The following is a 12273-nucleotide window of genomic DNA, read 5'->3' as shown; positions in this document are numbered from 1 at the left end:
TTTTTGGTAACAAATGCTAGAAAAATTTACAGTATTTGTTCTTTACCTTTGCCAACTGGTCCAAGTTAGTGCTCAGAAATTCTTGAACTTCATTAACTGATTTAGAATGAAGCTGACTTTGCCACTTCAAAATTTCTTGGTATACTTCATCACTGAAACAAGCAAATATTCAGTCCTTTTTGGTAGAGAACATCACGTAACTAGTGAATAAAAGTTTTACAGTTCTGCAGTTTCATTGCAATGAGCCAGTGCCAACAAAATCTTTTAATTTCATCATTCGTTCACAAATTGTGCTCTGCAAATGCACGATAAAGGAGTACCTTGAGGGATACAGAACAAGGCATGTTATGTATTAACAGACAGAAGCGAGAGGCACTACTAACTAATTCTCTAAAGTATGCTAACAAGAAATTGTGACTAGCGCTAACCTACTTGCACCATCAGTTAGAGTAATTACCTTACAATTACTCTAAATACGTTTATAATTTAAGGAGTAAAGGGTTTACTGTAGCCCAGAAAGGGATCTGTCTTACAGCTAGCAAAGATATCAGTCTTGTTTATGAGGGAGGACCCAACATTAATGCAAACTTTTCTCTGGCAGTTGGTAGAACACTAGTTCTGAAATTCCTGCTAGGTGCCTTCACTAGACACCATCTTATATCAGATGCCCTAGCAACATTGGTGTGGAAACATTACTGTGGTCAGTATGAATGTTTATGTAACAGTTGTTTAACATGTTTTGCGAACTTCCAATGGCATGCATTAAATACCAAAACTCTAACATCAAATTCTGTTTCCTGTAAGGAAAATTATCAGCAGAAATTGTTGCAATGCTTCAGATGGCTTATGGGCAGGAAGCTTAGAGCCAGGTATGGGTTTACAAGTGGGTCTTTGATTTCACAAGTGGTCAAATGTTAATTGAAGATGAATCACTACTGTGATGGTCCGGAATGGAGGAGAACATTGAAAAAAATACATATTGTGATCATGTCTGACGATTATAGAACAATCGCTGAATTTCTGGAAATTACTGAAATATCCTGGAGTCCATGACAATGAAGTTCGACTGAAGATCTGAAGATAAAACATTCTGAAGTAAAATTCATTCTGTGTGTGTTTTCTGATGACCAAGGAGCCAATCATTTGTGCATGTGCCAGGAATTTAAAGAAAAGTCAAAAACTCATCCAGATCGTGAGGCAAAAGGGAAGGAATTGTGGTGTTATGGATATGATCCAGTAAACGGACAGTGAAAGACTCCATCACCAAGACCAAAGAAAGCAAGGCAGCTGAGAATCTACATGAAGACAATGTTGGTTTGTTTTTTGTTATCAAGGGCATCATCCACCACAAATTTGCTACGCAGGGTACCACAGTTCACCAACATTAGGACCTTCCATGCTAAAATGACTACGTGAACCAGTGAGAAAAAAATGACCCACTTTGTGGCAAATGCAAATTTGGCTTTTTCACCATGACAATGCCCCTGTGCACACAGCACTGTGTGTCAGGCCATTTTTGGCCAAAAACCAAATGACAACAGTTTCTCACCCACCCTTCTCAATGAATATGGCCTCTTACGTATTTTTATTCCAAAGAATGAAAAGAAACCTGAAAGAGAACCATTTTTAAGAGGTAGAATGGGAAAAAGAAATTTAAAATATGTAACTGAAAATAAATAAATTGCTGGAGGCAGTAAACAGTGTAACTTCAAATGAGTTTAAAAACTGTTTCCACCAATGGAAAAAATGATAGGACAAGTTTACTGCATTTGCTGGACACTATTTTGAAAGTGTTAAAGATCTGAAAACTTCCTATCAAATAACCAATTTTTTTAGTCAGTTCTCCCCTCCGCCACATGTGCCCTCTGATGGAAGGTGTTACCTTTACTCCTTAAGCTTAATTAATTAAAGAACAAAAAAAAAAAAAAAAAAAAAAAAAACCAAGGAAAAAAAAAACAACGCTTGTCCTCTTGTTCTTCTACTACTACTACTACTACTACTACTACTACTATGCTGCTGGTGTTTTTATCAAATACTTCAAACAAAGGATTTATGTAACTTAATCAACGTTACCACCTTCTCTATATATGGTTTTAATGTTAACAGAAACAGTAGAATTATGTAGAATTTACAACCCTGGAAAAGTTAGAGGGTCTCAGAAAATTACAAACAAGGGTGCAATCTGAAAGGGAGCAGCTCAAATATAGGATAGACCTAGGAAACATCAGTATTATTGTTGTAAATTATTGTAGCTGTGTTTACAAAGAACCAAAGTCCCATACTTTCATAAAGAGCACTAAAGCAGAAATCATTTAAAGTACTTTAAGCTGGCTAAAGCAGGAAATAATTTCAGCCAACGTTTTACCAAGAACCTACCAGCAGTCAGAAATGACAAATGAAATTCTGTTGGTGGCGGCAGGATCAGTAGTAGTTGACCCTGTAGTGAAACTGAAGTACATAGTTACTGTGAATTGCTATGGTTAGAAATTACACCCAACAACTGGAATAAATTAATAATTGGTTCCTTTTACTGACCCACCCAACTAAGATAGTAAAATTTCTGAAAGATTCAAAGAAAATTTGAATCATTTCAAATAGGTATCCAGTTCATATGATTATAGTAGCTGGTACCTGAAGCTCCCTCAGTATGTTGGCGAAAATACAAGTTTAAAGCCAATGGTACTCATAAAACGTCATCCAAAATTGTAGTAAGTGCTCTCTTTGAAAGTTATTTAAAGGAATTAGTTTAGGAGCCCCCAAAAAAGTGTAAATGGTTTGACAACATACCAGACCTCAATGTGATGAGCAATCCAGAACAAATATAAAGCATCACGTCAGATACTGTACAGGAATTATTGTTCACAATGTCATTATAGCAAGATTGAATACAACAAGATCCAAATCCACCAAAAATATATGCAAAATATAGCCATTTAAAAAAAAGATAGAGAAAAATTCACTTGACGCTTTCCCATCAGACAGTCTCTATTCTTCCCATACTAACTAAGCATCACCAAATATGGCTTAATTTCAGAGAATTAGTGTTAACAGGAAATGTGTTTTTTTACCAAGAGAATTGGTAAGAGACAGGACATATTCCCCATTGTACACAAACAAGTCAGGACACTGTTTCAGAAGCAATGAAAAAAACATATTTAAAAGATGATGAAAACTCCAAGATGGGTCATGGTTTACAGATGCTCAAAATGTAATGTTAATTTCAATGTGAGATGATTTTAACAGTTTTCACTATGAAACTCTGTCTTGAAATCTGACAGAAAATCAAGAGAGATTGTGACAAAGCAAGCTGGGATATTTTTACTTCCCCCTCTTGTTTTGCCATCTGCCTCCTTAAATTTCATTTTTGACTGATTGTCATTAACATAATGCGAGTGTAATCTGCATTTTCATAGAAGAAAAAGGTTGGCCTTTAGTTTTAAGGAATGTAACACCAGATCTAATTTTGTGCTTAGTTTAATGTATGCAATTGATTTTCTAATTTATTTTGACTATTCCTAGTTAATACTTTTGTCACAGGGTGAAATCAGTAATTGTTTCGTAACTTAAATTCTGCTGTTGACTTATAAACACACATAAATTCTGTATTAATTATACACCTTTGGAGGAACAACTACTAGTGTTCTTAAAGGATCTATTTGGCTCTATTCGAAAACATGTTAGCAGAGCCAGCACTCAATTCCGAAGTTAATTTTCAGTTTTCTCAAAAGTATTGTTTGCGTAATGATATCTGTCAATTTCATCGTTTTAACAAATAATTAAGCCTAACTATTGTAGTAGAAGAAACTGTTAAAAAGAAGGATGTTTTCGATGTATCAGGTAATTTAGTGAGTTAAGTTTTAATTGTAATTTCTGTAAATTAAACATCAAGCAATGTATAGTTTCAGTGCCTATTATTGTGAGCATATATATGGGCCCGAGACAATCAGTCCACGGCTGAGTTTTAGACAAGAAACTTGTGTTGGTTAGAACAACAACAATGCTTCAACTGAACTATGAAATAAGTGTAACACAATTAGGCTGTGTGTTAAAACAGTGACTGTGTGTTCCTGAACTGTGAACTTTGTGCTTAGGCTCTTACTGCTCGATGTTCAACAGTAAACTACTATAGGGGTTGTGGATGTTTGCCTGCTACCTATTAATGAGGCTTATCGAATGTTAAACAATAGTTAACTGGCCATATTAAATATTTATATGGGGGGGGGGTTGTGAACAGTGAAAGTAAAGAACTGTTGAACACAATGTGCACCTGTCGGCTACATCATTTAAAGTAGTCAGTGTTGAACTCCCAAACCCCATTTTTCAGCCAGTGTAGCAACGCACTATGTTGACACCAAGGACACCAAATGAAAAAATAAAGCAGGCGAACGTCACAAGATCCTGGTTGTGTGTAAAGTATACCAACAGCATGACAAAATCAACACCTTCACTGCACTGTAGAAGTGGTAATGTTACCAATGTATGCTACTGAATCTGAATTACTAAATATGATTTTCCAAAATTCCTTCACCAAAGAAGGTAACATAAATATTCCAGAATTTGAATCAAGAATAGCTGCCTACCTCAGTAATTTGGAAGAAGATACTCTCGGTGTTGCAAAGCAACGTACATTACGTAAGAAAGGCAGGTATTCCAACCAAATGGTATGCCAATTAGGTTTCTTTCAAATTATTCTCATGAAAAAGCTCTATTTTTAGCAATCATATACAACCGCTTACATGGGCAAAGATCCAAACCTAAGGGCTGAAAAACTGTACAAGGTCACACCAGCACACAAGACAGGAAACAGAAGTAATCTGTTGAATCATAAACCCATTTCACTGATAACAATTTTTTGTGGGATTCTGGAATGCATAATGTGTTCCAACACGATGGAACATTACCAAGGAAACACTATCAACACACAACAAGCATGGATTCAGAAAATATTCTTGCGAAACACAACAGATTCTTTATTAACAGGAAGCAATGAATGCTATCAACAGGAAATATTGAATTAAGTACACACGTATAGATTTTTGAGAATGCTTTTGACACATTTTCCAGTTCCTCCCAAGTTGCTTCTACCCAAATTGTTTGCCTATGGAGTATCATCTCAGCTGTGTGATTTCATTCCTGGTTTCCTGTCACAAAGGTCACAAACTGTAGTAATCGATGGAATATTGTCTATTGAAATGCAAGTGATACTTAAGAGTTCCCAAGGAAGTATTATCGGCCCTCTGTTATTCTTGATCTATATAAATGACATAGGAGACAACCTGAGCAATCCTTTTAGATTGTCTTCAGAAGTTAAAAACAAATTGCATGATGATTTACTCAAAATATCTACATGGTGTGAAAAGTGGCAACTGACCCTAAATGATTAAAAAAAGTGAGGTCCACCACGCGAGTATTAAAAAATTTTCATTGGTCACATGATGAACCACACAAATTTGAAGGTTGTTGATTCAACTACTATGTACCTGGGGATACAACAGCAAAAAATTTAACATCTGAACAACAACATTGAAAATGTTGTGAAGAAGGCGAGCCAAAAAATTCATTTTACTGGCAGAACACTTAGAAAATGCAACAATCTACTAATGGGACTGCCTACACTACACTGGTCCCTCTTCTGGAGTACTGCTGTGCAATGTAGGGTCATTACCATATAGGATGAATGGACAATATTGAAGAAGTTCAAATAATTTTGGCCTGTTCTTTGTTACTGCTAAATACTGTCAAGGATAGTATAAGCATATCAGAGTAGCAATAATTAAAACAAAGGCTTTTTGTTGGGGTAAGATCTTTTCATGAAATTTCAATCACCAACTTTCTCCTCCACATGCCAAAATATTTACTTGATTCTCAGCTAGAAAGAAACGACAATCAGTATGAAGTAGAGCAATCAGAGCATGCATGCGAAGATTCAGACACTCATTTTTCCCCTCATGCTATTCAAGAGTGGAAGGGTAGAGACATATTCAATGTGATTCTATGAGCCCTCTACCACACAGTTAACTGTCGAATAGTCATATGGATATGTATGTAGATGCAAAATGTAGTGGATGTTCCTGCAAAATTAATTCTTTTTTCATCTTAGCTACATTACAACAGAACAGCATTCATTATAGCCAGCAACCTAATCTGGATGCAACAAAATGAGATTGATTACCAAGTGGAACCGATATTTTCCACTAATCCACATAATGGTACCACCTCAGTTTATTATCCAACTGGATCCCTAGAACTCCACACACGGACACTGTTTTTTACTTCTGCTACCTCCAAGCCATTTTTAGTTGGGGCTGGATAATCTGAATCCTTGAAGATTAAAAGAGAAGCTACCGACTGTAAATCAGATGTAAACTTGTTGCATTATTCTCATGGCTGTATATGATACTATATGTCTGGGCCCTTGATCAATATACTTGTGCCATAAGCAAATAATACAGTTTTTGAAGAATCCTGTAATGTCCAGAGCAAATCATTTACCCAGATCAAGAACAGTAATAAATCGAGCACTGAGCCTTGCAGGAAACAAATTTAATGTTTCTCCAGTCTTAAATTAGCATAATTACTGTTGAATCATTCACTAATGCAACCCTCTGTTTTCTACTCTACTCATACAAGGTAAATACCTTTAACATCTTAATGGTTTAATCTGTCTAGTAGAATCTGCTGGTCAACACAACTTGAGGCCTTGGCAAGAAAATACCAACAAGATAGTTTTTTTTCTTTTTCTAGCTCCACCAGAACAAAATTTGTGAATTTATATAGAAAAGTGTTTATGGAAGCCAAACAGAGCTGCATTCTCAGAATTTGTTCTGTTATAAGCAAACATTTCAAAATTTGAGAACAAATGAAGACTAGAGATGGATTTATAATTACAGGTCAGTTGCTTATCTCCACTTTTATCTCACTCAATCAGTTCTATAGTATGTCTTCAATTCTCTGCATTTCAGCACTAAAGTAGATCATGTACTTCCTCAACGCATCAACTAAACACAAAGGAATGCTTCAAAATCAGCACACGATTTTAGTACTTTCGTTGAAAGAACTCTACAATACACACGTAATAAACTAATAATTGAATGTCCTAAAAAATCAGCAATAAGATGAGAGTAAATCTATGTGAGATAGATACCTATGAGAAATCCACCTACCTTGTTGTTATAAGTGGATGCTCTGTGAACTGGCTCTGTATTTTCGAAATTCGATACAGTAAGAAAGCAGCAGATAAGAACAGCAGTACAAGCAGTCCAGTCGAAACAATGAGCAGCCATTTAGAACGAGGCAAGCCCACTATTGCATGCTTGGGGCTAGATTTAACTGGCAGCTTTATGTGCTTTCCACCAATTACAAGGTTGCCATTTGGTAGTTTTGTACAGCCTGCTGCGAAAGAACAATTCCAATTGTTTTACTTTGCTAGGATTTTACATCTTTATATTGAAAAAATGGAAAGAATGATAGTATAAACATGTTAAAGGCACATACATAACTTAATCTCTTACATGAATAATAACAACAAATGAAGTTCCCACCCCTTCTGTCAAGCTTACCTTTTCCAAATGAGTCTTGGAAGAAAGAATTCTTCAAAAATAAAAATTTTACTTTGAATATTAAGTCTTTTTCTTTGAGACCTGTTGTTAATAACAGATGTAGATGCAAAAGTTGTAGTTCCTTTAGTGTCATTTCTCTTTAAAGAGTATGCAGTGTCAGCTGTTGGAGAGATCGATCACCCGTCATATTTACATTCCCAACAGTACTCTTTCCTTGGCATGTACAAAGACTAATGTACTTGCTTCAAGTCAGTTCTTGCAGTAAAGCCACACTAGTCTTACTGCCCGCAGGCAGCACAACATATTCACAGTTTGTCATCTCTGCTTCTTGGTTTTGCCTTCAGAGTTGACACCAATGACAGACATGTTTCATTTTATTGTTCTATATATAAACATTATCTTTCTCTTAAGTAGTATTATTAGGAATACCCAGCTTATCTTTTAAGTTCTACAAAAATTATATATCCAGTTCATAATTTTACCTGCCAGTTTGCACGAGACTATGATAGTGTAATTGCAGAAACAACTGCCATTAAAATACCATAGTATTCTTACACACACTATTTACTTACTCAGACCCCAAGATGCCAAGACGAGGGGGAAAAACCAACATTCATTACCAGTGAGGACCCTATCATTCTAGTGTCAGAGTGAGCTGCCCCTCATCTCTACCCTTCCCCAACTACATATCTTTTATTCCCGTGCAAGAAACCAATAATTTGAAAAGATAGAAATAGTTTTTTCCACTTTTTAAATGTGTTTATTGGCAGTAATGCAATTTCACCCCCTGAAGTATGTACTGGTCAGTAACACTGTCTCTCTGCAATTTTATAACATTTTCCCATGAATTTCCCTTTTGGTAGTGAATACTTAGTAAAAATTAAATGCTGATAGGCACTTTTGATCGACATTACTCCTTACACACTGACTACTGCAGCAATTACATCATAATGTATTTTAATCAATTTCTTCTCTGAATAAACTGCTGGATCTCTGAGCTGCTACGATGCAATTTTTGTGAAATAATAATGTAAAATGCCCTCATCACAACTATATTATGTTATTTGCACGTAATCATTCATTTAACATGGCTCCTTTTGAAATAAACTCTCTTCTAGAAGAATAATTTTTCCTCAAAGTTTGTTTGCTAATACTGCAGACATAACACTGCCCTCTACACTGCACTACACACAGCAGAAATTTCTTCAAACTGTACAAATAGACTGTGTGCATCACCAACAGAAGTATTACAATACTAACAATTAACTGCTGAAGCATTCACAACAAAGGACCAGAGTTTGAAGCACTCTTAAAAAGCACATAATACTAGGTACAGAAAGCTGGTTGAAGCCTGAAACTGATAGCAGTGAGATCATGGGGAAAATTTAAGTGTATATCCAAAGGACATGCAAATGGGAAATGGAGGTGGTTCCTTTGTCGCAGTAGACAAGAAAATCAAATCCACTGAGATAGAAACTGAAGCTCCATGTGAAACTGTTTGGCCAAGACTCGGTATCAGGAGTGGTCATAAAATGATGGTAAGATTCTTTTTCAGCCACCTGACTGATCTCCTGATGTAGCTGAAAACTTCCAAGAAAACCTCAGTTCACTTGTATGTAAGTTCCCCAATCATAGTGTAATCATCAGCAGAGACTTTAGTCATCCAATAATTAATTGGGAAAATTACAGTTTCATTAGTGGTGGATGTGATAAGACATTCTGTGTATCATTACTTAACGCTTTCTCTGAAAACTGCCTAGGATTGATAGGAACCCCACTCATAATGAGTTTTAATAGAAAAATATAAATCTGACCCCCTATTTAGGATGTCCACAGCAACACTACTATAAGTGACCAGATATGGTTGTGACAATAATGATTCCCAACGTATAAATGACAACTAAAAGAACCAGAAAGACATATATGTTCAGTAAACTAGATAAAAAATCAATAGGATCATACCTCAGTGAGGAACATCAAACTTTCAGCACAGGGCAGGAGCATGCAGAGGAACTCTGCCTCAAGTTTAAAAGAATAGTTGACAGTGCCCTGGATAGATATATACCCAGCAGATCAGTTCATAATGGGAGCGAACCACCACAGTATACAGCCACTGTAAAGAAACTTCTGAAGAAACAGAGATTACTGTTTAGTAGATGTAAAACAAAATGTAGGGCTATAGATAGAGGGCTGCTGAATGAAATGCTTTTGGCTGTCAAGAGAGCAATGCATGATGCATTCAATGACTACCACAGCAGAACATTGTCAAGTGAAGTTTCACAGAACCCAAATAAATTCTGGTCATATGTAAAGGCTGTTAGAGGAACCAAAACTGGTGTTCAGTCCCTATCAAATGGGACAGGAACTAAAACTGAGGGTAGCAAACCAAAAGCTGAAACGTTCAACTCCGTTTTCAAATACTTCTTTACAATGGAAAGTCCAAGAGAATTGCTCCAGTTTAAGCTTCGTACCACTGAAAAGATGAATGGAATAAGTATTACAGTCAGTGATGTTGAGAAACAGCTAAAATCGTTAAAATTGAACGAAGCTTCAGGGCCTGATGGAATCTCTGTCAGATTCTACATTGAATTTGCAGATGAGTTCGCCCCTCTTCTCACTATAATCTATTGTAGATTGCTCAAACAAAAACTGTACACTGTTCGTGGAAAAAGGCACAGGTCACACCTCTCTACAAGAAATGATCCATAAAACTACTGTCCAATATCTCTGTTATCGAGTTCTTTGAGAATCTCAGAACATATTCTGAGAGCAAACATAATGATGATCTTGAACAGAATGGCCTCCTCAATGCCAACCAGCATGGATTTCATAAACATCAATCATGTAAAACCCAACTTGCACTTTTCTCACTTGACATATTGAAAGCTTTGGATCAAGACAACCAGGCAGATGCAGTATTTCTTGATTTCTGAAAAGTATTTGACTCAGTGCTGCACCTACGCTTATTATCAACAGTATGATAGTATGGGGTATCAAGTGAAATTTGTGACTGGATTGAGAACTTTTTGGTAGCGAGGACATAGCATGTTATCTTCGATAGTGTGACGCCATCAGTTGTGCTGCAGGGAAGTGTGTTGAGACCCTTGCTGTTCATGTTGTATATTAATGACCTTGCAGATAATATTAATAGTAAAATCAGGCTTTTTTAAGTTAATGTAGTTATCTATAATGAAGTACTATCTGAGAGAAGCTGTATAAATATTCAGTCAGATCTTGATAAGATTTCAACATGAGCCACAGACTGGCAACTTGCTCTAAATGTTCAGAAATGTATAACTTTGCAATTCACTTCACAAAATGAAAAAACATAATAGCCTACAACTATACTATCAAAGAGTCACTGTTGGAATCTGCCAATTCATACCAATACTTGGGTGTAACATATTGTAGGGATATGAAGTGGAACAATCACATAGGTTCAGTTGTGGGCAAAGCAGATTGTAGACTTTAATTTATTGGTAGGATACTGGGGAAATGCAGTCGGTCTACAAATCACATGTGCAGCCGGTTCTAGAATATTGCTCAAATGTGTGGGACCCATACCAGATAGCCTTAATACAGGATATTGAATGTATACAGAGAAGGGCAGCAGGAATGGTCACAGGTTTGTTTGAGCTATGAAAGAGTGCCAGGGAGATATTGAAGAAAGTGAACTGGAAGACTCTTGAAGATAGACATAAACTATCCTGAGAAAGTCTACTAACAAAGTTTCAAGAACCAGCATTAAATGATGATTCTAGGAGTATACTAATACCCCATATGTATCACTCATAAATGGATCGTGAAAATAAGATTATTCTAATCACTGGACACACAGAGGCATTCAAACAGTCATTCTTTCTGCACTCCATATGCGAATAGAACAGGAAAAAACCCTAATAACTAGTAACAATGGGACCTACTCTCTGCCACACACCTCACAGTAGTTTGCATTGTATAGATGCAGATGAATAGTTAATGTTAAAGCATTGTTTCTTCTTCTTTGTGGCACCTGTCGAGTGAACTGAACTGTTTTAATTTTTTTTACTCTCGTTTGTTTGGAAAGACTGCAATATTTCTTGCAAGATGACTGCAAATATAATTATAAGTGGACATCTTCATATTGTTTTCAGGTGGATACCTCTGTTAAAAGGGAGTGGCTGTGCAAACTGTTGTTTATTTTTTGATGTGCTGCTCCCCCCTCCTTTCCTTCTTCTTTGAGGTATCAGTATCAGTATCAGTATTAGTAATGGCTTAGCAGCAGCTGTTGAGGCAGAAAAGCTGCCTCCATTTACATCATATAGGTATTTGATTAAATTGTTTACTTATGATATTTTAAACACAACAAACAATAATTTATGCTGTTTAGTCTTAAAGCATGCTAACAGCTTTCTGAATTGCAGTTATAGTTAAACACCTACCTTCTGGCTGATTTATGTTTGTGTTGCATTCAAGAGATGATGGAGCACAAGATCTATCACTGCCAGAAACAGATGAATCATCGTCATCTTTCACATCTCCACTTGCTGAATCCACCTCATCTTTCATAACCTTTGGAAAAAAAAAAATCTTATGTATGAATACAAATATTGTTTATAGGGTGCAGTAAGTGTTCTGAGGGAATGTGTAAGGAATACAGGTAATAAAATACATAAGCTGTTTGAGATAACATTCAGGCTACCACATATTAAATTCAGTTATATTATTGTGACTA

At 36.1% G+C, this 12273-nt stretch overlaps 1 protein-coding gene across 4 annotated transcripts in view; it reads right to left on the bottom strand.

Moving 5' to 3' along the window:
- LOC124804777 (GRAM domain-containing protein 2A-like) overlaps positions 1-12273 on the bottom strand; it is a 322882-nt gene that overhangs the window by 4505 nt on the left and 306104 nt on the right. For all 4 annotated transcript variants that reach the window (XM_047265098.1, XM_047265099.1, XM_047265100.1 and 1 more), the window contains 3 exons: positions 11981-12110; positions 7164-7392; positions 47-152 (listed from right to left, as the gene is read on the bottom strand). In XM_047265098.1, the coding sequence (XP_047121054.1) occupies positions 47-152; positions 7164-7392; positions 11981-12110 (465 nt within the window). The remainder of the gene's footprint in view (positions 1-46; positions 153-7163; positions 7393-11980; positions 12111-12273) is intronic.

This window comes from Schistocerca piceifrons, chromosome 7 (genome assembly GCF_021461385.2).
Source record: "Schistocerca piceifrons isolate TAMUIC-IGC-003096 chromosome 7, iqSchPice1.1, whole genome shotgun sequence".
In the NCBI taxonomy this organism is placed as follows: domain Eukaryota; kingdom Metazoa; phylum Arthropoda; class Insecta; order Orthoptera; family Acrididae; genus Schistocerca; species Schistocerca piceifrons.
The sequence above is the reverse complement of the archived record's forward strand: the minus strand, read 5'-3'. Positions and strand labels throughout refer to the sequence as shown.